Genomic DNA, 22,987 nt, shown 5'->3' on the forward strand with positions numbered 1-22,987 from the left:
AAGAGAAAACAATTAACATAGTCCAAATTCGACTCATATCCTAATCAAGCTTTATCTGACATCAAAAAACTGTTTCGAAATCAAAGTAGTGTTAAACTTTCCTACACGGGTGGCCCAAATCATTCTTCCGATGCTCCATAACCATCAATAAACCATTTCTCATGTTATAAATGTAGAAAATTGATTATACATTTTTCCTTCAATATATTTGCAAATTACTGATTACTTCGTCGGAAAAGTGAATCAATCGTTAATTACTGCTTGCATGATTTTTAGTTCACGAAACCCTACAATTAAGCGATTAGAAATGGATGAATTTCGCCATCGGTATGGAAAAATACTTGTAAATCTTGTTTTAATCAAATTTGTTATTTTATACCTGAAACGAGTTTTAATTATTAAATAAATATATTTCGACGATGTTAAATTTTTATCCTTCGGGTAGGACCAGAACGCTTCGTTAGTATCTCCCAGAATCAGTTTTATACCCTCGATATATATGATAAGCTACAAGTTCTGAACATTGTCATGCATTCAGTTGTAATAAATTTGAAGTTGATACAATCATCCTATGACCGAGAGATCTTACAAATACCGTACACAGGTTTCTTTTTGTATATCATAGTGCAAAATTCGCTATTGTTCCATATTATATCGTGCCAGAAAAAAAATTCTTCAATTGTACCGTCCATTTCCATGGTGTCGAGAACTGAGATCCACCCAACACTAGACATGAAGTTATTATCATTACTATAGTTTGCCTTACTAAAGTCAAATCTGGTCAAGTTGGTTAACAAGTTGGTTAACAAGTGCATTATAAAACCGCACTATTGATGTGAATTTTTGATCCTTTGATGTATAAGAAAAAAGTTATTATTATTATCATTTTGTGTTTCAATTCAATGAAAATAATATTGTGTGATGAATTCCTGATTTCGTGATTCACCTCTTCGTACTCATTCCAGTACATACGTTCGGTTATAATTTTCATGTCTATACATACGTAGCTTTTATCTACACACCGGTTGTACAAGAATACTTCAATAGCTCAGCTACAAGGCGTCTAGACTCTAAGCGGGGAATCACCAAGGAAAATTGTATTTAGACGCTAGCTCTATCCGACGGTGAAAACAGGTACTCAATGCCACTATCCGTTTTTTAAAAGAACGGTTCTTTTTTCCAGTGATGAAACTCCACGCACAAACAGCATGCCAAAAGCCACCATCAGCAGCCATGTTACAAAAACTGGCAGCAGAGATGTGTAGGTCTCTGCTGATAGCACGGAAAATTCCCTAGGAGTAAGATACAGCGGATACAGAATGGAGACTAGGCTGATAGTATAGGTATGATAGACTAAGTATGATAGATATAGATATATACCGATAAGATAACCTGCTCATCGAAGTTTTTGACAGTTCATAACTCGTGTAAAGTGTGTAAACGGTGGATCATCTCCACAAGATCTCAAACTGTCTCAAAAGTTGTGAGCCCTCGCTTGATGCTTATGGATTTTATTGACTTAAACATTTGAGGATTCCGTGATAAAATAAAACAATTATCACGCCCGCCATGGAATGCTAGTAAACATCTCAATCATTTTTATTCGCATCTTTCTTCATTTTTGAGTGTTATTCAGGATTGTTGATTCCGAAAAATCAGCTGTTCGGATCTGATTTATGATTGGCTCACCCCGAGGGGGCAGCACTGCAGACGGCGAAGACGAGAACCACGGTTTTTCCTCATTATCTGAGTCATTCCCTACCCTACTAGTTTCCGGACCTGTATGTAAGACCGTGATACATATAGTCAATTCTTACCAACTCACCTCAGAATATTGCGATAACGGCGCTGCTCTTAATGAAATCTAAAACTACTATAGAACAAATTTTCGAGGACAAATTTTTTGTAAGCTCCTCCATTAGAGATGGGTCTCCTTTTTACTATTAAGCGGGAATCCATTATCGAATCGGTACTACAAGTATGGCGCTGGTATACGTATGATACACGATGAATGACTTTTCATTCGATTCACTCCGACAGTGAACTGCCTCTCGAATGAAAATAGGTACATATCTGTATTAATTCGTATAAACATGCCTGACAAAGGAAGGATGAAAGTACGCGCATCGAGCGGCCTTGACACGTCAAATGTTGTCCGCTAGCAATCAGCTGGCCGTGCCATTTGTTGCCAAACAAATAGAATTCACCAATCCCGGGTAGTGAAAATAAAGAAAACAAAGGGGGGAAACGCTAAAACAAAATAATACAACGATGAAAAGTTGCACATCGCCACGCCATTCGCAGCAACGAAGTAATGTTAAACTTTCGCTGAAATTGACAAGTAAATTAATACCAAGAACAAGAACGAGAAACCTTACGAAAAAACTACTAGTAAGCTTTGAACGATTTGACGTATTCATTTATGCGACCAAAGTGTCGTCTAGCTTGCAGTAATTATTTACAATTTACAATAGGTGACTGCAATGTTTCAGTGTCATTGAACGCGAAACGGGAGGGAATTACGTGTATCAGAAGTCTTATTCATAAAATTTTACTTCTGAATAACGCCTTATGCGTATTTTGCATCCATGCAGTCGTTATATATCTGCGGTGCTATTTACGTTCAGCTTCTTTGTTCATAACTTCAATTACATCCAGTCATACTGCCACACAATTTCACAGTTTTATTCACTTTCATGTCAGATAAACTTCTCAATTGTAGAAACGATTGTACACTTTTGCCTCGATCAGTTTGAACTGTTGATATAATCAATGCGACCTTACTGCAGTGTAATTTATTGAGAATTAGCTTATTATTCACATATTAAATTGAGTATTTAAACGATAATAATCATTGCAATAGTTATTATTTGACAATTCTAATGCCACGTTGAAGAATTAAATATTCATTGCGCTGTTTTAAAACTTCTTTAATAATAATCCAATTACAGATGGCATAAAGAAGCGACTCTACGCTACATCGGCACAGACTTCATAAAGAGAACAATTCATCATGGCTGACAATGAACAGACTTATCACGATTTTGGGAACTCTGAAAGTATCGAAAATTTTTTCAACGACGGTTGGACAATAATTGGTGGAAATTGTTCAAAGAAAGATGATTCCGACGAAGGCAGTAATAACGACATGTCTGTCAGCGATGCTCATGATACTTTTGGGGTAAGACTCATTGTATAGATCAAGACTTTGTAATTCTGAACTGACAATAATCACAGCTACAATAATGTCAGCACTTATCAGGGTGATATATTGCTTTCAGGAGGGATTTGCAAGTTGTCATAGCTTTTACTTCGTTTTATAAAGTACTCGATTCGGAATATTTAAATTGCAGTAATGAAATTTCAATTGACTTCAAGTAATAAACTATTCTCACACAGAGTATAGAAGTGCTTTCGTCACCTGATACCGATGCTGTGGATAATGAAACGAGAAGCGATGATGACAAACCAGTTGAAGATTCTGATGGTATATCGGTAATAACTGATTGCGATTGTAATCAGTTAATTGCAACAAAGAAATTTGGAGAAATCAATGGTTGCCGAAACCATTTGTGCAGTACGATTAACAAATTTGAAAAGACTGGAGAAAAATCAAGTCCGCAGGTATTTTCTATGTTGAAAATTAATTAAACAGTAAAACAGAGAATTTTATATTATTTCGTCAGAGAATATCTTTGTTTTCACAGCAATGTCTGCAGTAAATATTATGATGTAGTTCAATATAATCTATCGCCGAAACAATTTTAATATTGGAATTTAGTTCAGGAAAAAGTGCTGATATCCCATTCTAAAACTGGATTAATCTTTCCTTAAATACTCGTAGAAATATATGCAACCAATTACCAAGCTGCTAATTGCTTGTTTACAATTTTATCACCACTGATCCATAAATTTCCAAAACCTCTATTATTGCCATATTAAGAACAATACCTACTTTTACATCAATATATTTCACATAACACAAATCCTCACATTTACATGCCTATGTAACAAAATATTTCAAAACTGGTTTTTTTTAGGTTGGAACGATTTTGAACTTTGTAATTGCCTGTTCATTGGCAGCTATCATTGGACTTGGTGCAGGCCGCATCCTTAGAATGGATGACGAGTGTCCTATTACGAGTGCCATCGATTTTCATACTATAAAGGCAGAAAGTGACATGTTGATTAATCGAATAAAAGAATTAAACGAAGGTAAGCTAGAGCAGATAGAATATAACTGTACTCATGCATGGGTGACAAACTACAAGAGTTTTTTTAAGTGACTGACAGCATTATTTGTAATTTTTTTTTTTTTACAGTTAAAAACGTTCTCGACGAAATAAAAGCCAGTATTCCGCAAGTGAAACGAGCACAAGAAAAACTACCCATCCGGGGATCTAAATCAAGAACAAAACGTTTCCAACAACGTGAGAAACATTTTAAAATTTCAGACACTTACATCTTCGATCCAGATACTACGATCTTGGAACAATTACAAATATCACTGAACACATTGTGCTCTGTTATTGATGATATCAACCCAGAGAATGACTTTATAAGTTTAGACGCATCCAAGACACAAAGCATTGTTACTGATTTGATTGAATTTAAAAATATTGTACACACTGTTGTGAAAGAACTTGGTAATACAGAAAGGCCAAAGCAGATGGAGTTTCTGAGAAATGCTGAAACGAGGATAAGAGATGTTTGCGAATCGCTGCTCACCGATTTAACTTATACCATACATGGATTGACTATGAAAATTCATCATAAATTAAACAAAGTTAGGCACAAGTTGAACAAGAGATTGTGCTTGTTGAAAACGTCTGGATCGTTGGATGAAAAGGTGTCTCAATCCTTAGAAGAAAATAATTCTTTTCTAAAGAGCTGCGACAGAGTATTAAACGTTACCTTAAAGCCAAATGCACGTTCTATAGAAACAAAAGAAAAACGAATATCGAATCGAAAAATTTACCCGAAGACTACAGGTAAAGCAATAGCAAGCTTATCCGAAAACTCGTCTTCTGGAACTGAAAATGATTTTTCAAAAGATTACTCTAGCGACAGTTCAATGCCAGATTTGACTTACAATTACAATAAAAATATTGATTTTTGGAAAAAAAAACCAAATGTTCGCCTAGAAGGAAAAGACACTAAACAAGAGTCCGGGAGAATTCTGTTAGAGAATGGCATAAAACGGGGTAAGAAGAGAACCAAGATTATGAAATCAAGCAGAGATTCGCAAAGCTGTAAAAATTCTGTGATGGAAATACTAGTGCCAGCAGAAACTTGTCCTATGAGTCAAAACCTTTGGGTTGAATTAGAATCTATTTGCGATAAAATGGTCAAGCCTGAAGTACCAAATGCAAAAGAAAAACCGTTGTATTCGACCATTTTAAAATCAACGAGCAATGCTGTGCCATCTGAGCAGGGAAAATTGGATGAGGAAAAACCACATAGTGTCAAGTTCCCAAGCGAGGTAAGAAATTAATGGTTTGCGAGCATTTTATTTGTAATTTACACCTTGGGAAATCGTGTGAATTGATTCGTTAAGTAATTTGCTCTCCTTCTGAATGTTGTTTTCAATTTTGTATACAAAGGTGAGCGCCGAAGAAAAGGATAACTTGCGCGAGACAAAGCACGATGTCACCCCAAGTGAAAGTGATATTAATGTACTACAGAATGTCAAGATCATGAAAGAGCAGTGGAATGCTAACATTCGCCAGTCGGTTGTACAACATGATGTGGCTCCAGGATTCCACGAATCTCCATTATGCGAAGAAATTTCAGAAGAGGTATACAAAGAAAAGCTGTTACAAAGCAATGAAAAAATTCCTTCATTGAACGGGTCTCTCAAAATCTGTCGAAAGGGTGAAAAATGTTCCAATGATTCTACTACATCAACTCAATCAAAGAAAAAAGTGGTATCTAATGACGAAAACAAAGATAATAACAAAAAACGCAAGAAGAAGCGCGGTAAAAAGTGGATAAAAACACAGAACAATTATGATACTGAAGATTTAAAAAAAGTTATGTATAACGAAAAAACTTTGCCGCCTCCGAAGATAAGGCCTACGAAAATTCAAAAAGATTCAAAAAAGCAAAACACCAATCAAAAGAGTAGTGGTCAGTTATCAGGCGATTGGCAACTACAAAGGTAACTTGATTTACAAGAACTTACTCTAAATCGACCAGTATTTTGTATTCCTATAAATGTGTAAACTCGAAATTTACAGATCTCATGCTCGGGAGATGCATCGCGATGGTAATCATCGCTCTGAATGGTTCTTCGACCGTGCTTCTTCGCGTCAAGATGCTCGAGAAAAGGTTTTTGCGAAAATTGGTTCTAAATGTTATGGACCAGACAAATGTCGATCGAATTCCAAAGAACGAATAGATGATGAAGAGTCTTACGATTACTGGGTCCAACCAAAGGAGACAAGAGATCGAAAGCATTGGGGTGGCCGCGCCGGTTTCACGGCAAAAAAGATGGTCAAGATGCTTCATCGAAAAAATATAATGCAAACGAAACACCATTGAGTTACGAAGTCTACGAAAAAACTAAATGCATATAATACCTATTCTTTAATTCTTGTTCAAAAATTTGTACTTTAAAATCTATACTATATTTTATTCTACTAAGCGTTCAAACATATGGCTGTTATTATACAATAAGTAAGGAAACAAATACTTAGAGAAAAACCGTCTATACAGAGAAAAGAAAAAATTTCAGAAGCTCTCTTGGTGGTTAATATTTTCTCAGTTGAATTGTGCGATAAAATTAGTAATGATGCATTTATAAATTGTTTAAAAAATTTTGACTGTTTTTCGGTAGACCCTTCATTTTGAAATTCCTGAATGAATCATTATTATTTTAACGAAAAAGTTGATTTGTATTTCTGCAATTGTCCATTCAAAATTTAGGCATATTGGATACACTAGTCGGAGTAACTAATATTCGTCAATATCGAATCTTTTTTTAAAGAAGTGCTCAACTAAATGATCGCTAATTCAATAATATGGAAATGCCAATGTACCTTATAAAATGCTCAGCATTACCTTTTGGCATCTACACAGAGATATGATGATGGTATTATCTATATTTATACAATATAACTTGAAATAAAAATTTATTATTGAATAATCATCTTGCACGAAAGAATATTCATATGGTATCGAGAAGTTATTATGGAAATACACCTATTCTGGTCATTCATTCCACCAAACCGTTAAGTGGGAGGAATTTTTCAACGTGAATGATCTTTTAAATTCAGGAGAAATCACTAAATCAGCTTGAATGAAATTTGGTTGGAAAATCCAATCTTCAGTAAAGAAGGGCTACATAATTTTGCGAACTTCTACGAATTCCGAAAATTGTAGCCACTGAGCCTTCGGAAAGTCGATTATTCCTGTAATTTCTGACAAAACTTTCGGAAACTTCATTACTTCCCAATTGGAAAACACTCATCTTTTTTCCAACAGAAAAACAAAATTATGTTCATCCTGGTGATTTCGAAATTTGCAAATACATCGGTTTTCCACGTGTGTTTCGATATTTCGGCAGTTTGGGAATCTACCGATAAGTTAGTAGACTGTGCTTACCCGAAAAATCCCGGCATTTCTTCACAAAATATTTCAACCATTCAACCGATCAAAGTGTGGTACGTGATAAGCGATGGCATTCGCGGCTCGAGGATTACGAGTTTTCTGTAAAATATACAATAGCAACAGGTGCGGAACGTATTCAACGCTCCGTCAACCGATTAGAAAATTATCCGTCGTTCAGTCAGCACAAAAATTTTATTACAGCACCGATCGTGAGTACATTGCGCTAACGACATAACCTCAACCTTGCGAGACTTTGATAAACGAATTTAATACCGTAGAAAAAACCGTTGAAAACTCTATTTACTGTTCTCGTATCGGCGAATCTGCATTACTACAACTCTGCATTAAAGCTAATTTTAATATCACAATTATTTTCCGTATACTCTGTCAAAAATAAGTTCTGCAAATTAGCACGTGAGGAATTAAGCCTTTGGATACGTTTTCGTCACTCAAAAAAATGTAATTCAAATACAATGAGTGTTTTTTACAGCTGAGTGTCATCTTATTCTGAACCGCTTGAGAGGGAGGCTAACTTTAATCGTACAATACAATCAGTAAACAAACGTTAAATGTTTTCCTTGCAAAACAAAATATGTGAACTTTTTTTTTCAAAGTTTATCAAGAAATATCACAGCATTGAATTAATTTCTTAAAGTTATTTAAAGATAAGGTAAAAGCTTGCTTGTATTCAAAGTGTGTTACATTAGTGGGTTTATTTTATTCGTGTTTCATTAGCAAACCGTCCTGGGATAGCTGGGAGTCTTACAAACATACAATCGACAGTTGATCAAAATTTGAAACCCGTGAGTGCAACAGGTGGTCAAAATGAAGAGTCGAGTCAAGATGCGGATCAGAAAAAACAAGAAGCCGAAGATAAAAAGCAGCGAGAACATTCGTGGAAAATGATGAAGTATAGCTTTGCATTCTTTGGAGTATCGATGGGTGTGATGGGCTCTTTCTTAATTTATGAATTAGCTAGACCCAATGTTGACGAACAAGGAAACATTATCGAAGATGAATTCAGTAATTTACCTTACTTCGAACAGTTGTACAAGAGACTACGTAGGGAACTAAACTACTACAAAAAAGTATGATATCAAGGCTTTTTTTTGTTAAATTCAATACCCCTGTTCTAATCAATCAACAACATCAAATCTGTTCATACAGCTTGTTCAAGAACCAAGTAGAGAGAAGTTACTACCAGATCCATTGAAATATCCTTATATGCAACCTCCATATACCTTGATTCTTGAATTGACAGATGTATTGGTTCACCCTGATTGGACGGTAAGCATTTACTGCGTTATTCACTATGACAATGTAAATAAAGTTCTGAATTACATTCTGTGACTACTATGTAGACCATGCAAAAGTCGAATCATGAAATACAATGTAGTTTCATTTAATTTGTCGTTGAATATACTCCAATTCAATAATTACAACCACTACTCATCATGAGATGATAATTCATACAACTTTCACTCTAACAAACTGGTCATTATTTTCTAACAGTACCAAACTGGTTGGAGATTTAAGAAACGTCCAGGAGTCGATCAGTTTTTGGAGGCTGTTGCACCACCTCAATTTGAAATTGTGATTTACACAGCCGAACAAGGAATGGTGAGTATTTTATACAGCATACTGTGCGTTTACTTTCTGAAATATTTCTTTACGTATGCAAAATTTCAACAAATTTCAGACTGTTTTCCCCATCTTGGATGCTTTAGACCCGCAAGGATATATTATGTACAGACTGGTGAGAGATGCAACGCGTTTTGTGGATGGGCACCACGTCAAGGATTTGGCTGCACTTAACAGGGATCTCAGTAAAGTGAGTTCAATACAATGTGTAAAGCATTGGAACAAAAAAACACTTGGCAGGGATAAGAATTGATTCCAAACTAGAATAATAATAGTAAATAAATAGTTGCTATAAAGAGGCATATTCCAAGTACCTGTTATGTTTCTTCATCTTGTATCGTTTAATTATTAACTATGATTTACATGCTTTGATTTTCTTAGGTAATCGTAGTCGATTGGAATAGCGAAAGTGTGAAACTCAATCCTGAAAATATACTGAAGCTTCCAAGGTGGAAAGGGAACGATGATGATACGACTTTGTATGACTTAGCTGCATTCCTCAAAAGTATGTTTAAATTAGAAATTTATTAAATGAATGCTAGATCACTTAACGATATTTCGAGATAGCTTACACGAAAATGAGTTATCTGCAAATCAGAAAGTTGAAATGCTGTAACGCAAAATTCACCTTTTTACAGTGATATCAGCAACAAATGTAGAAGATGTGAGGGATGTTCTTAATTACTACAAACAATTTGACAATCCATTAGAAGCTTTCAGAGAGAACCAACGAAAACTTTTGGTAAGTAGTCACTATTTATATAAAAATAATCAAATTGATTTTTATGATTATTTAAAAACACAGTCTACAGCAATAAATTTACGATAGATTGAACGAACGATTTACTTTTCTTTAGCTACAAATGGAGGAGGATGAACACAAGTCATTGAAGGACGACAATAAAGTGCTGATGTCAAAATGGAAACCATCATTTTTACGGAATCGTTAACGATTGAACGTAAAAGGTGGAAAAGTGCAATATTTTTTGCATTTACTGTCAGAACGAGTACGCATAAATCACATTTCATTATCGCCCGTGACTTTCTGGATCAGAAAACCAGTTTGAAAATGCTATAATGAAAACTCACAGTTACTTATTGATATCCAATCATAAGTTGAATAATTTATTTAACCTGTTGTATTACTTAATACAACATATTTTGTAAATAAGAATATACAGTAATTGTAAACCATTTCAAAAATTTATTTTTTGACTTAACCTATGCTGTAACATTTACCAGAATTAATTCAGGCCTTCGAAGTTACCAGTTTCCTATTAATTATTTCTCACTGTTTTATCTCCATGCAAATTATGATATATGGATCACTGGAACTAACAGTTCTAAAAATATTAATAAAAATGTTAACATTTCATCGCCATGGACTATCACTTATGCTTCGATTTTAAGAATAAAAAAAGAAATTCCGATTCTCCGACTCGAACATAGGTACTCATTAAAAACCAGCAATGTAGTTTTTCTTTGTAGCCAATTTTTTCCGAGATTTTTTTGATTTGGGTACATCATAACAGGATTGCTCATTCTGAGTGTTATCAAGAGTATACTGGGGTGGTACATTTTGAGATACGCTAATCAATTCTTGAGAAAGAATTTCGTTTGATTCGTTTATTATCGATGTGTCTTCTTGGGACTGTGTTAGATTTTGTGACTGTGTCGTACTTTGAGAGGGAGTTTTCTTTTCCAACCAACTCAACACTTTTTGGTGCGGAGTTACAGTCAAGGGGGCAGAATCCTGTCGTATGTCCCACATCGCTAAAAGTTCTGGGGCGAAAATGTCAACGTAAGAATTTAATTCCTCCACTGACTGAAACCACTTCGGTTCATGACATCGTACTTTTGGTTCCTTCTGTTCCAAGCGACGATTTTTATTCCTCATTTCTGGTGAAAGATATCATTAGAAATTGAAGTAACTGATTCAATCTTGCTTGCAATAATAAATTTCGATTTAATCATTTTTCCAACTCACCATTGAATATATGTTCCATACTTGCTTTTTCTGAGATTACTAAGGGCTTCACAGTTTTACTCTGTGCTAAACATGCTTCTTCCCAAGCCTCTAATGCCAGTAGAGAATTTGTATTCACGTCTGAATCATTTCCTGAAATCTTCTCGTGCGTTATGCACTGGTAAAATATATCACCTATATAATTTGAGCCATATAAAATTATTAAATTTCTTTTGTTGAATTCACAAAAGTTACTAGTATGCGGTTACACGAAACTTATTGTACCTATTGAATTCTGAGTGAACAGAGTCACATCATTTCTATCGTTTAGATTCAACACAGTACCAGCATTGCAAAGTTCTAATCTATTTCTCAGGTTCGGTTCTAGACATTTTCCTATGTCTTGGCATGCTTTCAAAGTTTCTGACGTACTTGGCGGCATGTATGGCAAAGCATATGAATGCATTTTTGTGTCGCTTGTCCAATTGTTAATAATTATTGAATTTTCCCCAGCCAACTGGCTAGATAAAGTGATAATCTCTTCACCATTTCTGTCAATAGATGATATCATTACGTATTCATATTAGTTATTTAAAAATAATGTTAACCACCGGAAGTTGGATGTCAAAATAGTTTTCCAATTCATAATAGCTTAAGTGTGGTGGGTAAAGCATATTTGTAGAGTAATAGTTTTATATTTTAGTATGTGATCTTGTAACCCAATATACGTACCTTTCTATAATCGAAGAAAAAACTGGAGGACTTTTAAACTGGTGAGTCCATTTCTGTACAACACTTGAATTTCCAAATCGACTGTCGCACAACAACAAGCTGTGATATGTTCCCAAGTATTGATGAAACGAATTCTGTTTGCTTGCAGAATTCACAGAAATCATCTCACATATTTCCAAGTTATGCTTCGGACACAAAGTCAAAGTAGGCCCATCCAACGGAATCTGTCGAAACCATGAAGTTTACGTAATATTTGAGAACAGCGAAGAATATATGACAAAGGACAGCAAGGTCATTTGTAAATCTTACCCGTAAATCAATATAATATAGACAACACCTGTCAACAAATGTTATCAAATTTAGATCTGATTTATTGAATTTTATACTCATCCAATTATCTGGCAATGTTCCATGTTTCGGCATTGTTGTGCAGCTCAAACACTTCCTGTTGAATACATAAAGGAAAATTATTATCATTGATGATTGGTAAATTAAACTAAAAAGCTGTTGCTCAATCATCATTTCATAAGTTGAGGAGACAATTGTTCAGAACCAGCTTTGTTTATGAGAAACAAAAGAAATTACGTTTTACTCAAATCTTTGAATTCCACAGATCGGGAACTATTCACTACACAATATTTATTAGACTCAATCAGATTTAAGTCCGCACTGATGTATGGCAACTCTGATAGCTCCTGGTGAATTTCATTCAGTTCCAATTTTTCCTGATCATCCCTCAGGGAATAGAAGCTACAAGAGTACTTTTGCCTGCCGAGAATCCTACCTGAAATACAATTTTTACCAAGAAAAAGTTACTCATTAGACAGAATCTTTATTATAAATTCTGTTATGAATTTTTCTTTTAAAACGTGTTTGGTTTGGCAATTGATACTCTACAGATCAAAATTGTTGTGTACATTACATTAACTTGAACTTCCATGCGAAAAATAGCTTTTTAGTTGAAATATTAGATTATCAACGTATCACTCACAACAACGCCCTGCAGTAACGACATGCTTTACTTCATACAAGGTACTTCTGAGGTCACATTTTCCTGCTATTCTTAAATTTGGCTTCCACGATGAATTTGGTTTCTCAATTAATGGTGCAGCAACTGCAATGGCAATTTTTACTCAATCCTTGGACCTTACAATGGTACAATTATCGATCAAATATTAATTACTTCCATACCTAATTCATTGGCATATGGAAAGAGCAATATATTTCTATCAAAGACACACAAGTTGTCTAAAGATCCACCTGTATAATACCAGTTATATTCCTGCAACAGTTAATATATGTTCTCAACAACAAGTAAATCCAGCTTCAACCAAAAACTCATTTCAACTGTACTAAACAAATTTATTAGTGTAAAAATTGTAAAATCTAATGAAAGAAATTTTCTGTTTCTTTAGACAATTTTTTACCCCTTCAAATTCAGGATCTGGATCACACTCCATTATTTCAGCCAACTTAGCGACATATCTTGGCACCGATGATTCTACTGTATCTTTTCCTATTTTTGTCCACTTTAGATTTGTCTTGTGGCAAACTTTCAGATCTGAAAAAAATCGAGATTAAATGAATGTTTTTAAATTTTGGTAAAATTAATTTGCACTGTTTTTCTCAGTATTAAAATCTAATAACATACCTTTTCTATGTGTTTCATGATACTTGATTATTTGATTGACATTGTCCTTGATTTCAGATTTAATTTTAAGAAGCTGCAACGCTGGATCACTGTTTCTAAGAACTAGGAAAATTGTTCTAAAGTTAAGAAGACGACAACTTTCAGGGAATTTTTGGGTAAAGGCGACAAACTAAACTGCAGAAGAACTCACCACACTGAGGCAGTCTTGCCGGGGGTAATAGAGGCTTTGGTAAATTTGCATCGTAGGGAAACTCTTGAAACATATTCATAAGATGATCCTCGTCATAATTCTCAACGTCAGGATTTTTACTTAAATTATAACCAGGAACTATGTGATGTGGATGACCATTGAGAAAGCTGTTTTTCAATTTGCCTTGCAGGTTATTTATTGCACGGCTCAACAAAGTTGGTGCCTTACCGTTTTGTTGAAACATTATAACGATTCAAACATACCATAAGCTAGTGTAAATACAATCCTTCAACAATTTTGCTAGAATAAATTTACAAAGAATACGTTAAAACTGGAGTGTGGTGTGAGTGTTTAAAATCAGAAACTAAAGGTGAAAATACTGGAAAACTAACCTGCTTTTCTTTATAATTTTAGATATTCGCGGATGGTTTTAAAGTTGTTGAAGACATTTTTATCACGTTAATGCGGTAAATTCGATAAAGAACATCGCCAGTTCGTATATTTCATTTTCTGTACCAACGCCTGTACGAATGAATGAAGACGCGGGACGCACGTGGGATCATAGCGTGGTCTTACATACAGCTTTGACTGAGATCCTCAGTCAACGTGCTTCAGGAATTTGCGATGTTTTTGGAATAGTTTATAACGTCGGAAATTTCATCGAAAAACAAACACGGACCCGACCGGATGACACACACGTGCTTCGCCGAATCCGTGTTGTTGAGTAGGTGCATTTCAATTTTTGGAGTAATTTTTGTTAAAGGTAATATTGGATAAAGATGCGAGAGTTTTAGTACTGTTGATAGATACCATACCCGAAGTTTACGATGAAGGGTACTTTGCAACAATTCGTTCAGCGTACGTTATTGAAAATTTACGAAGTGAATCACACAAATAGGTTATCATTTGTGACGGCTCCTAACCTAGATAAACAATCAAAAAATCGAAAGGCAGGTTCCCAAAAAACGAATGACCAAGAAAAGGTCGAACGAGACAGGAAACCCTTACATCCGTATAAAAAAATTCACCCTTGGAAATCAATCGAACACTTTTCCCAAGACTTGATTGACAATGTTATTTACAACAAAGGTAACGTTTCCCGTGTTTGTTATAATAAAAAAAAAAAAATTTCACTTATATAATCTCTCGAGATACTGTAAGTATGTGAATTCCACATTATTTTTATTATTCTATTTGGTGCTAGATGGTGTGGTTGTTCTTAACAAACCGTACGGCATTTCCAACTTTTCGCGAGAAATAACAAGTGAAGGGACAAAATGGAAGCCTATGGCTGGCATATCCAATTCTGTCAACTATACGTTGTTAGATGTTCTTCCGAAAATATCTCGAGACCTTGGATATCCATCGCTTAGTATTGTCAAATCTCCTGAAAGGTAGTTGCAGAGAATAATTTCTCAACTTCCCTAAGATAACTCATAGATCTAGTATCACAGTTTATACTTTTTGAAAAAACCCATGTGTAATTGATTTTGCCAAGCAGTAAAATTTCTATTCTTTCCAGATATATTAGTGGCATTTCAATCCTAGCAAGCGATGAAAAAAAGGCTTATGCAATAAAGAAGGCTTTATCTCGTGCCCAATGTGCTAAAACATTTGCACGAAGTTATTGGGTTGTCACGACTAAGCTACCTAGAAGCAATAGTGGGGAATTAAATCTTGCCATAAGAAAGAAAGAGAGCCCGTGTAAAACTTACAAGCAGGTAGACATCTCATAAAATTATCTGATTAAGCTTTAATCTTGTTATCATTACTAAAGACAATTTTATTGTTCAGATACCTGTGATCCCATTAGCCATTCACTACTGATACCGAATCCATTGTTCTAATTTTCAGCCAATTATTGTGACCAAATGGGGAGAAAATGAAGTGAAGAGAAGAGAAGTGAAAACGTTTGATGTTTTTTATCGCACAATTTCAACTTCGGATGGGAACTTGTCTGCCCTAATGGAAATTCAATGTTTTACGACAAAATGGCACGCCATAAGGGTGTTTGCTTCGACTGTTTTGGTCAGCCCCATTTTAGGCGATAACATTCATGGTTCTCGGGTGAAAAAATTAATGGGATCGTATATGCATATAAGTCCTTTTGTTGATGCGTCAAGGCAAATACCGATACTACAGCCAGAGCTCTTAAAAAAGTTGAATTTGCAACAGTCGCAAGCAGTCATAATACCTGCGCACATTCACTTGAGAGAAATTACATTAATGTCATTTCCATCTCGTGGGCAAGATCTGAAGCTTGTGGCTCCATTGCCGCATAGTTTTCAATGGACTTGTGACCAGCTCCAATTCAAAATTCCAACTGGAAATGAGGAAGTTCATAATGAAATGTCTGTTGCTGTCTCACAATAAAAGTCCATGTGTTAAATAGGGTTGTATCAATGTTTTAGACTGTTTTTCAAATTTTTTTTTGACAGTGCAATTGCAATTTCATGGTATTGAACTTGAGAAGTACGTTCGCAGACAACTTTGCATCTTTATTACAAAGTAATAAGAAATTTTCCAGTAGGACGTCTGCACTAATACATCGAATTTATTGAGTAATGTAGTTATTACTCTTAGTTTATACGTATGAGGACAGTGTTCAGAATTGATACAGAATTATACCCATGGTACAATTAATTGTGATTAAATTCACGAAATGCAGGTAATTTAATTTGCCGATTATATGCAGTCTTTATTGTAAATAGACATCAATGGTAGAAAATATACATAAAATTGGTCACACCTGTGAAGCGTCGAACATTTATTTATTGCAAGGACTAAATTTTTACAGTGATAATTATGATACCATCTAATAATCAATTGTTTGTTTTATTCAGTGACTAAGGACATGTCTCCCTTTAAGTATCCTTCGCATTAAAATTCTCCGCCCATTTGGTGTAGACATTCTTGTATTCCAGCCATGTCTTACAATTCGAATAGTTTCTCTAGCCTTTGGGAAGTGCCAGCGGATCTTGTTCCTAACAGGAATTAAGGCCCAGGTTCCTCCTGCCGTAGCATTGACACTCGATACACATAATCCGTTTGTAATCCCTTTCAAAGATGTCGAATGGAGTTGTTTTCCAATGAATGAAGGAGCAATTTGCCTGAGATGTAAAAGATATGCTGTTAATACACACTATGTAATATCTTACATCGTGATTCTACGCTATAAGTGCAGTTATTTACTAACCTAAAAAAAATAGGTTTTATTTATTTTCACAAAGAGTAACATAAACCCACACTGCTCACCTGGTGGCATTGAAGAGCATTGATACCAATGTTCCGAACATTTGTTACGGCTATCACACAACACTGAAACAGAATCGAAATGTTACTTAATTTTCAAGCTGTATCAGCTGGCTTGCGGTAAGGTTTCTTTAGGCTGGATTATCACGGGCGTCAAATTAAGGCGACGAAAACTTGACACGGCAGCGCCATGCCGTCAGCGCCAAAAAGACACTCGACGCAACGGCAAAATTATGTAATATGCCGGCAACTGTTTCGCGAATCGCAGCAGACAGCAGCTGTGAACAGCAGTACCATGAAATTACCAATGCAAACGGCGTATGCATTTAACCTCGTTGTTTCATTTTGTAACGTGTTCTCAAACACGTGTTGTGGGTTTTAAAATGATTTGGGTGCTCTCATAGTGCGTGAAACAAAGAAAGAAATATTGGTATTTGTTAGTTGTTTTTCAGTGATAAAAGATTAGTAGAAAAGGATAATTAGAGAGGAAACGAAGAAGGAGATTGTTTTGAAACCTAACCTTACATTCGTACACACTTAATCCCATACTCTTTGACTTAAACGAACGAAATGAAGAACTTGAGAGTGTTGCAACAAAGTTACATAGAACTCAAAAATTTGGAAGCTAGTCTCGATTCCGAAGTCCTAACATCATTAACAGCAGAGAGTCTTTGCTGTCTCGATAACGACGGTGGTGGTTTTTATGTGTACAAAAACAACAACGTTTACCATATCGCCACTGGCATATTCGAATATTTTCACGTTGGAAATGAAAATGTTGTCGATTCAAAGCTCGTGGGCTTCGCTTTTTGTGACAGTACGCGACAGATTTATCTGGCCTATTCTTGTGGAAGACTTTTCACCATCGAGATCGATCTCCCAGATCCACAGGCGGAATTTTCTGCGCAAATCAACGAAGGATTGTGTGCCATAAAATTAAGCCCTGATCACGAAATTATCACACTTGTCACAGCAAATGATACCGTTATTGTAATGACATCTGGCTTTCATGTAATTACTGAGGTAAGCCACATTTCTTTTTATATTTCTAGCGGTAGCTCAAACTTTTCTACATCAGTTCTCATTTTTTCAGTTTGACTTAAATTCGACCACATTTGGAGAGAAACAATTCGTGACCGTCGGGTGGGGCAAAAAAGAGACTCAGTTTCATGGTTCGGAAGGAAAATCTGCTGCCAAAGCTAAGCCATCGTCCATAGAAAAGTCCGACTCAGACGATGGACTACCTCGAGTTTCTTGGCGAGGAGACAGCATGCTCTTTGCCGTTAGTTTTCTTACCAAGGAAACAAACATTCGATTATTCAAAGTGTTTAGCAGGGAAGGAGTCCTCCAATATACAAGCGAGCCTAGCTCAGGACTAGAAGAAAATTTAGCGTGGAAACCATCTGGAAATTTGATCGCAATCACACAGAGGTTTCCTAACAAGCACGTTGTATCATTCTTTGAAAAAAATGGTCTGAAACACAGAGAGTTCACTTTACCATTTGAGCCCAAAGAAATTATGGTTAGGATTTAAGAATAGAAAATTTTTCAACGTACACATTGTAAATATAAATTCAATTAATGCAATGCTAAACCTTATACTTTCTAGGTAAAGGATTTGCAATGGTCCACGGATTCAGATATCCTAGCAATTTGGTGCCTAAATATAAATGACGGTAGTACGCGCGTTCAGTTGTGGACTGAAAACAATTACCACTGGTACTTGAAGCAGACTATATTGTTCTCGAAGAATAATCCACTCTTGCATATATCTTGGAGTACAGTATCTGGATGTGAAAAAAAACTGCTCGTTTTAACAAAGCTAAAATATTTAGTCTACACTTTTTGTTGGACTGTTAGCCACAGTCGAGGCACAAACCAAACTGATAAAGCCCTTGTCGGAGTTATCGATGGCGATCGAGCACTTCTGACAGGTTTTAGAGACGCTGTTGTGCCGCCACCTATGGCTCACCAGGCTCTACAAATTGACGAGCCCATTAACGAAGTTGTTTTTGCACCTGAAATTCAAAATAAGGATAGCTGGATGAACTCAAATGTTTTATTCACACTGTTAGAAAATAATCAGTTGGCATTTTATAAACAGGTCAGTTTCCAACATAATTCTATAATAGCCTAAATGAACGAAATAGATCTTCGACCTTGTAATTTATTGTACTATTCGGCTTAGGTACCAAACCTTGTGGAATATGGCCATATCAAAACTTACAAAATCGAATGGGAAATACCTAATCCGATTCCAGAATCAGTGCCATATTCTATGCATCACTATTTGTGGTATAAAGAAGATACAATTTTGTGCACGGCACCACTAGGGCTTAATTCTGTACTCTGCATTATTGATATAGATGGTATCAATCCTGAAAAGAATGGTCGTCTTGTTGTGCGGTGTGTATTTGATCGAATAACATGTTTGAACAGAAATTGAAGATCAGTTTGACCCACTTCTATAATCCTTGTTTTATATTTATTTACAGAGACGTCCACACAGTTACAGGTGCTATTCAACACATTGTTTCCAGTCCTGATCCAGACCTAGTTTACATTGTTGCCGAGGGTTCTATATTAACATACAGCAGAGGCAAAGGCGTTAACCCAACAGGGATAACTCTTAATGAATCTTGCCACCAAGTGGAGGTGATCCAAGTTGATGACAAACATATTGTTTTATGCCTCAGCGAGAAGTACTGTTTATTTGTTGATGGCAAAGAAATTGCTAACAATATAACCAGCTTCTTTGTGCATACGGAATTTTTGTTATTAACCACACTCCAACATGTTTTGGTAAGCATTGCGCTGGATGGCAATGGATTCCAGAAGTTATTAACACATGATCTGACTGTTGAACCAAGAGAAGTTACAGATAACGAAAAAATGGTCTCAGGTGCGTTATTGCGTTATTTTGTAATCATATTGATTTGTTTCATTTTAATCACATTCATTGATAATAGAAAATAAATGCCAGACAGTGTAATCGAATACATTACATGATGTCACTATAGGTTTGAGTCTGAGGCGTGTAGAACGAGGATCAAAATTGATAATGGCTGTACCAAAAGATACCAGAACTATTTTGCAAATGCCTCGTGGAAATTTAGAGTGTATTCAACCCAGAGCTCTATCTCTATACGTTATTGGTACATATTTGAATGAGTTGAACTACCATGCTGCTTTTGATTTGATCCGGAAACAGAGGATTAATTTGAATTTGATATTTGATCATGATCCAGATTTGTTTATTGCAAATGCTGAAAAGTTTATTGAGGATATAAAAAATCCAAACTGGTTGAGCCTGTTTCTATCAGAATTGCAAGAAGAAGATGTTACCTCTACAATGTACTCGAGTTGTTACTCCCGCAAAGCAAAACAGAACCACATATTGAATCAAGTACCTAGTTCTACAGATAAGCTGACAATTTCTTCTGGCAAATGTGAAGAAAATTCGCCAAGTAAAAATAAGGTCGAACACGTTTGTGAACTTCTGAGAAATCATATGGAGGCAAGACATGATGCAGACAGATTGCTGCTACCGATTCTTACTAGCTTGGTAAAAAAACACGAGGTCAAAGATTTGGAAGCAGCTCTGGTGAAAGTGAAGGCGATTAAAAAGTTGGAAAGTCAATCTGAAGCGAAGCTGCACAGTTCATCGGAAGAAGCGTTGAAATATTTGCTGTACTTAGTTGACGTTAATACATTGTTTGATATTGCCCTTGGAATGTATGATTTCGACTTGGTGATGCTCGTCGCAGCAAAATCTCAAAAAGACCCTAAGGAATACGTCCCGTTTCTAAATGATTTACGACAATTGGATGACGATTACATGCGGTTTTCTATCGACGCACACCTGAAACGTTATGAAAGTGCTTTGAATAATATCTCAAAGTGTAAAGATCGTTTTGATGAATGTAAAATTTTGATTAAAACGCAAAATTTACATTCCAAAGCATTGAAATTGTTTAAATCAAACAGCAAAGAGTACAAAGAAATCGCTGAAATTTACGGAGAATATCTCATCGCGTCGAGAAAATTTCAAGAAGCAGCTATTATGTTTACTCGGAGTAATAATCTCGTTAAAGCTTTGAATGCTTTTAAGTTGGCTGGGGATTGGCGTGAAGCTATCGTCATTGCACAGGAAATGAAGTTGAGGTGACAATAACTTCTCACACATTCAAATATAATTATCTAAATAGTTGACTCTTAGGATGTGATTGCATAAATTTTTATTCACACATCTTATCTGGCACAATCTATCCGGAGATTTAATACACCAGTTTCTTTAGTGTTACAGATTTGCAGTGTTTATATCAGGATTTAGTAAGGCAGTTGAAAGACACCAGAAAATATGCCGATGCTGCCATTATTTTAATGCACTATTTGCACGAACCCGAAGACACTGTTGCTACTTTGTGCGAAGGCAAGCTGTGGCACGAAGCATTGAGGATCGCTTATCAAGTAGAGCGCCTGGATATAATTGGTAAGGACATAATAACAACTTTATAGCTATGCCTAATATGGTTTTTCAGTGACGACACTATACAATAAAAAACTATACTTTATTGTTTCAAGTAAACTTTTAATTTCCATTTATGCACCCAATTATCTAATGATACTGTAAATCTTTTGTAGAAACTCACATAAAGCCTGGTGTTCAAGAGCATGCTGACTACATGATTTCAAAAATTATAAAAAATCAAACAGATTTTATCAAGTTCAGAGAGCGATTGAGCATTGTTAGAGTCGAAAAGTCACTGAAAGAATTGCAACTAAGAGATGTTGGTGATGGAGATCACGAGTTCAACCCTATGATGGGAGACTCTGATTTGTTTAGTGACACAAGTAGCATTGCTGGATCAATGACAAGCCGTGGGTCTCAGTCTTCTAGACTATCTGGGTAAGTATTGAAATTTTTAAGCGAATTGTTTAATCGGAATAATTAGCGTGGTTACAAGTATTTCAAAACGTATTTATTGTATCAAATTAAGATATGTTGTTTAATATGATTGATGTATTGTTCTTCCACTTCTATACACAGAAAAAGTTATCGATCTAGTAAAAACAGGAGAAAACATGAACGAAAACTTCACAGTTTGCGTGAAGGCAGTATATACGAAGATTTAGCTCTAATAAGTGCATTGCATGGAATCGTAACAACAACTTACGCAGACAGAGGTAATTCACTGTCATATCACCTTCAAATATATCATGCAATCGTTTGAAAACAAATAAATGCTTCAAGCCATTACATTCGATTTCTTCCAGCGGAGATTAACTCACTCATGAGGATATTGCTGCGATTCTATGACGATGGTTGTGCAGAAAAGTTGCAAAATTCGATGGAAGAATTATTGAATCAAATTGAAAGAGGAAAACTGGAAATCTGGTCTGAGTACCTGCATAATGGTTCTACAGATTCTGTAAGTGGCTCGATCATTTTCCTTCAGAAAATTACTTATTTACATTTTTCAAAAGTGCTGTTGCCTTGCACCTGGTGTTCCTTTTTTTTATCACGATCAAGTTTCCAAAATTATCAATTGAAGGATTATTTTTGGGCCATCTTCTAACGTTACTCTTCTTAATTCGCAGGCACTGGGTACAAATTTCGAAAGTTCTCAACCTGGCCAAGGAGACGTACCTGAGCCGTCTTTGGGTAAGAATAATAAATCGTTGACACAATAATGATAATTGATTAAAATTGTGATGTCTCTTTGAGTAATTTTTGGCTGAAGATAACATGCTTAGTGGAGATTTCAACTGTTTCAGAACCGCATTTGCGGTATCCACCTGTAGCAAATCCCAGTATCTGGCAACTGGAAGTGATATCATCAAAGCCAAAGTCAATATCAAACACTTAAAAAAAAAATGGTGCTCTTAAAAAAATGGGAGTTTGAGTATTACTAAACGAACTACTGAACGTGTAAATCGCTGA

General features: G+C 35.5%; 6 protein-coding genes across 13 annotated transcripts; 4 read left to right on the plus strand and 2 right to left on the minus strand.

Moving 5' to 3' along the window:
• Positions 1 to 1,258: 1,258 nt before the first annotated feature.
• On the plus strand, positions 1,259 to 7,095 carry LOC124185746. 8 transcript variants are annotated; one of them, XM_046576815.1, is made up of 7 exons: positions 1,259 to 1,343; positions 2,952 to 3,181; positions 3,400 to 3,624; positions 4,041 to 4,215; positions 4,323 to 5,482; positions 5,604 to 6,160; positions 6,240 to 7,095. In XM_046576815.1, the coding sequence occupies exons 2-7, from the start codon at positions 3,014 to 3,016 to the stop codon at positions 6,541 to 6,543; spliced, it is 2,589 nt and encodes an 862-aa protein (XP_046432771.1). In that variant the 5' UTR covers positions 1,259 to 1,343; positions 2,952 to 3,013; the 3' UTR covers positions 6,544 to 7,095. The 8 variants fall into 8 exon arrangements, with proteins under 8 accessions (XP_046432771.1, XP_046432769.1, XP_046432766.1 ...); XM_046576813.1 differs by lacking the exon at positions 1,259 to 1,343 and adding an exon at positions 1,787 to 1,905; XM_046576810.1 differs by lacking the exon at positions 1,259 to 1,343 and adding an exon at positions 1,959 to 2,311.
• A 450-nt stretch (positions 7,096 to 7,545) lies between these two features.
• On the plus strand, positions 7,546 to 10,690 carry LOC124185749 (mitochondrial import inner membrane translocase subunit TIM50-C-like). The gene is made up of 8 exons (XM_046576820.1): positions 7,546 to 7,820; positions 8,347 to 8,699; positions 8,779 to 8,898; positions 9,124 to 9,231; positions 9,311 to 9,442; positions 9,634 to 9,757; positions 9,891 to 9,994; positions 10,110 to 10,690. The coding sequence occupies exons 1-8, from the start codon at positions 7,679 to 7,681 to the stop codon at positions 10,200 to 10,202; spliced, it is 1,176 nt and encodes a 391-aa protein (XP_046432776.1). The 5' UTR covers positions 7,546 to 7,678; the 3' UTR covers positions 10,203 to 10,690.
• An 18-nt stretch (positions 10,691 to 10,708) lies between these two features.
• LOC124185747 lies at positions 10,709 to 14,379 on the minus strand. The gene is made up of 12 exons (XM_046576818.1): positions 14,184 to 14,379; positions 13,792 to 14,091; positions 13,602 to 13,703; positions 13,378 to 13,511; positions 13,142 to 13,232; positions 12,942 to 13,064; positions 12,536 to 12,734; positions 12,260 to 12,395; positions 11,951 to 12,174; positions 11,504 to 11,769; positions 11,240 to 11,413; positions 10,709 to 11,151 (listed from the first exon to the last, which is right to left on the minus strand). The coding sequence occupies exons 2-12, from the start codon at positions 14,033 to 14,035 to the stop codon at positions 10,709 to 10,711; spliced, it is 2,136 nt and encodes a 711-aa protein (XP_046432774.1). The 5' UTR covers positions 14,036 to 14,091; positions 14,184 to 14,379.
• Positions 14,380 to 14,478: 99 nt separating this feature from the next.
• Positions 14,479 to 16,547, plus strand: LOC124185750 (mitochondrial mRNA pseudouridine synthase RPUSD3-like). Its single transcript, XM_046576821.1, has 4 exons — positions 14,479 to 14,880; positions 14,996 to 15,185; positions 15,314 to 15,512; positions 15,646 to 16,547. The coding sequence occupies exons 1-4, from the start codon at positions 14,619 to 14,621 to the stop codon at positions 16,162 to 16,164; spliced, it is 1,170 nt and encodes a 389-aa protein (XP_046432777.1). The 5' UTR covers positions 14,479 to 14,618; the 3' UTR covers positions 16,165 to 16,547.
• Positions 16,531 to 17,237, minus strand: LOC124185754 (39S ribosomal protein L34, mitochondrial). Its single transcript, XM_046576830.1, has 2 exons — positions 17,047 to 17,237; positions 16,531 to 16,901 (listed from the first exon to the last, which is right to left on the minus strand). Exons 1-2 carry the CDS (start codon positions 17,085 to 17,087, stop codon positions 16,631 to 16,633), a joined length of 312 nt encoding a protein of 103 aa, XP_046432786.1. The 5' UTR covers positions 17,088 to 17,237; the 3' UTR covers positions 16,531 to 16,630.
• A 114-nt stretch (positions 17,238 to 17,351) lies between these two features.
• LOC124185744 (putative elongator complex protein 1) lies at positions 17,352 to 22,969 on the plus strand. The gene is made up of 12 exons (XM_046576808.1): positions 17,352 to 18,066; positions 18,137 to 18,565; positions 18,653 to 19,147; positions 19,232 to 19,449; positions 19,539 to 19,945; positions 20,064 to 21,207; positions 21,342 to 21,535; positions 21,688 to 21,952; positions 22,094 to 22,230; positions 22,321 to 22,475; positions 22,645 to 22,708; positions 22,822 to 22,969. Exons 1-12 carry the CDS (start codon positions 17,614 to 17,616, stop codon positions 22,911 to 22,913), a joined length of 4,053 nt encoding a protein of 1,350 aa, XP_046432764.1. The 5' UTR covers positions 17,352 to 17,613; the 3' UTR covers positions 22,914 to 22,969.
• Positions 22,970 to 22,987: the final 18 nt, after the last annotated feature.

The sequence above is a fragment of the Neodiprion fabricii genome, chromosome 6, assembly GCF_021155785.1.
Source record: "Neodiprion fabricii isolate iyNeoFabr1 chromosome 6, iyNeoFabr1.1, whole genome shotgun sequence".
In the NCBI taxonomy this organism is placed as follows: Eukaryota; Metazoa; Arthropoda; class Insecta; order Hymenoptera; family Diprionidae; genus Neodiprion; species Neodiprion fabricii.

What these genes read in the sequence shown, in the direction of transcription:
- LOC124185746 (XM_046576815.1), top strand. Translation starts at nt 3,014, where the DNA reads ATGGCTGACAATGAACAGACTTATCACGATTTTGGGAACTCTGAAAGT. An exon ending in ATGCTCATGATACTTTTGGG is followed by an intron (nt 3,182 to 3,399) that starts GTAAGACTCATT and finishes ATTCTCACACAG; the next exon opens with AGTATAGAAGTGCTTTCGTC. An exon ending in GGCGATTGGCAACTACAAAG is followed by an intron (nt 6,161 to 6,239) that starts GTAACTTGATTT and finishes CGAAATTTACAG; the next exon opens with ATCTCATGCTCGGGAGATGC.
- LOC124185747 (XM_046576818.1), bottom strand. Translation starts at nt 14,035, where the DNA reads ATGTTTCAACAAAACGGTAAGGCACCAACTTTGTTGAGCCGTGCAATA. An exon ending in TCATGAAACACATAGAAAAG is followed by an intron (nt 13,512 to 13,601) that starts GTATGTTATTAG and finishes GATTTTTTTCAG; the next exon opens with ATCTGAAAGTTTGCCACAAG. An exon ending in TATATTATATTGATTTACGG is followed by an intron (nt 12,175 to 12,259) that starts GTAAGATTTACA and finishes TGGTTTCGACAG; the next exon opens with ATTCCGTTGGATGGGCCTAC.
- LOC124185754 (XM_046576830.1), bottom strand. Translation starts at nt 17,087, where the DNA reads ATGTTCGGAACATTGGTATCAATGCTCTTCAATGCCACCAG. An exon ending in ATGCTCTTCAATGCCACCAG is followed by an intron (nt 16,902 to 17,046) that starts GTGAGCAGTGTG and finishes TTTACATCTCAG; the next exon opens with GCAAATTGCTCCTTCATTCA.
- LOC124185744 (XM_046576808.1), top strand. Translation starts at nt 17,614, where the DNA reads ATGAAGAACTTGAGAGTGTTGCAACAAAGTTACATAGAACTCAAAAAT. An exon ending in CAGTCTTCTAGACTATCTGG is followed by an intron (nt 21,953 to 22,093) that starts GTAAGTATTGAA and finishes TTCTATACACAG; the next exon opens with AAAAAGTTATCGATCTAGTA. An exon ending in ATAATGGTTCTACAGATTCT is followed by an intron (nt 22,476 to 22,644) that starts GTAAGTGGCTCG and finishes CTTAATTCGCAG; the next exon opens with GCACTGGGTACAAATTTCGA.
- LOC124185750 (XM_046576821.1), top strand. Translation starts at nt 14,619, where the DNA reads ATGAAGGGTACTTTGCAACAATTCGTTCAGCGTACGTTATTGAAAATT. An exon ending in CAATGTTATTTACAACAAAG is followed by an intron (nt 14,881 to 14,995) that starts GTAACGTTTCCC and finishes ATTTGGTGCTAG; the next exon opens with ATGGTGTGGTTGTTCTTAAC. An exon ending in ATTGTCAAATCTCCTGAAAG is followed by an intron (nt 15,186 to 15,313) that starts GTAGTTGCAGAG and finishes TATTCTTTCCAG; the next exon opens with ATATATTAGTGGCATTTCAA.
- LOC124185749 (XM_046576820.1), top strand. Translation starts at nt 7,679, where the DNA reads ATGGCATTCGCGGCTCGAGGATTACGAGTTTTCTGTAAAATATACAAT. An exon ending in ACACAGCCGAACAAGGAATG is followed by an intron (nt 9,232 to 9,310) that starts GTGAGTATTTTA and finishes AACAAATTTCAG; the next exon opens with ACTGTTTTCCCCATCTTGGA. An exon ending in TTAACAGGGATCTCAGTAAA is followed by an intron (nt 9,443 to 9,633) that starts GTGAGTTCAATA and finishes TGATTTTCTTAG; the next exon opens with GTAATCGTAGTCGATTGGAA.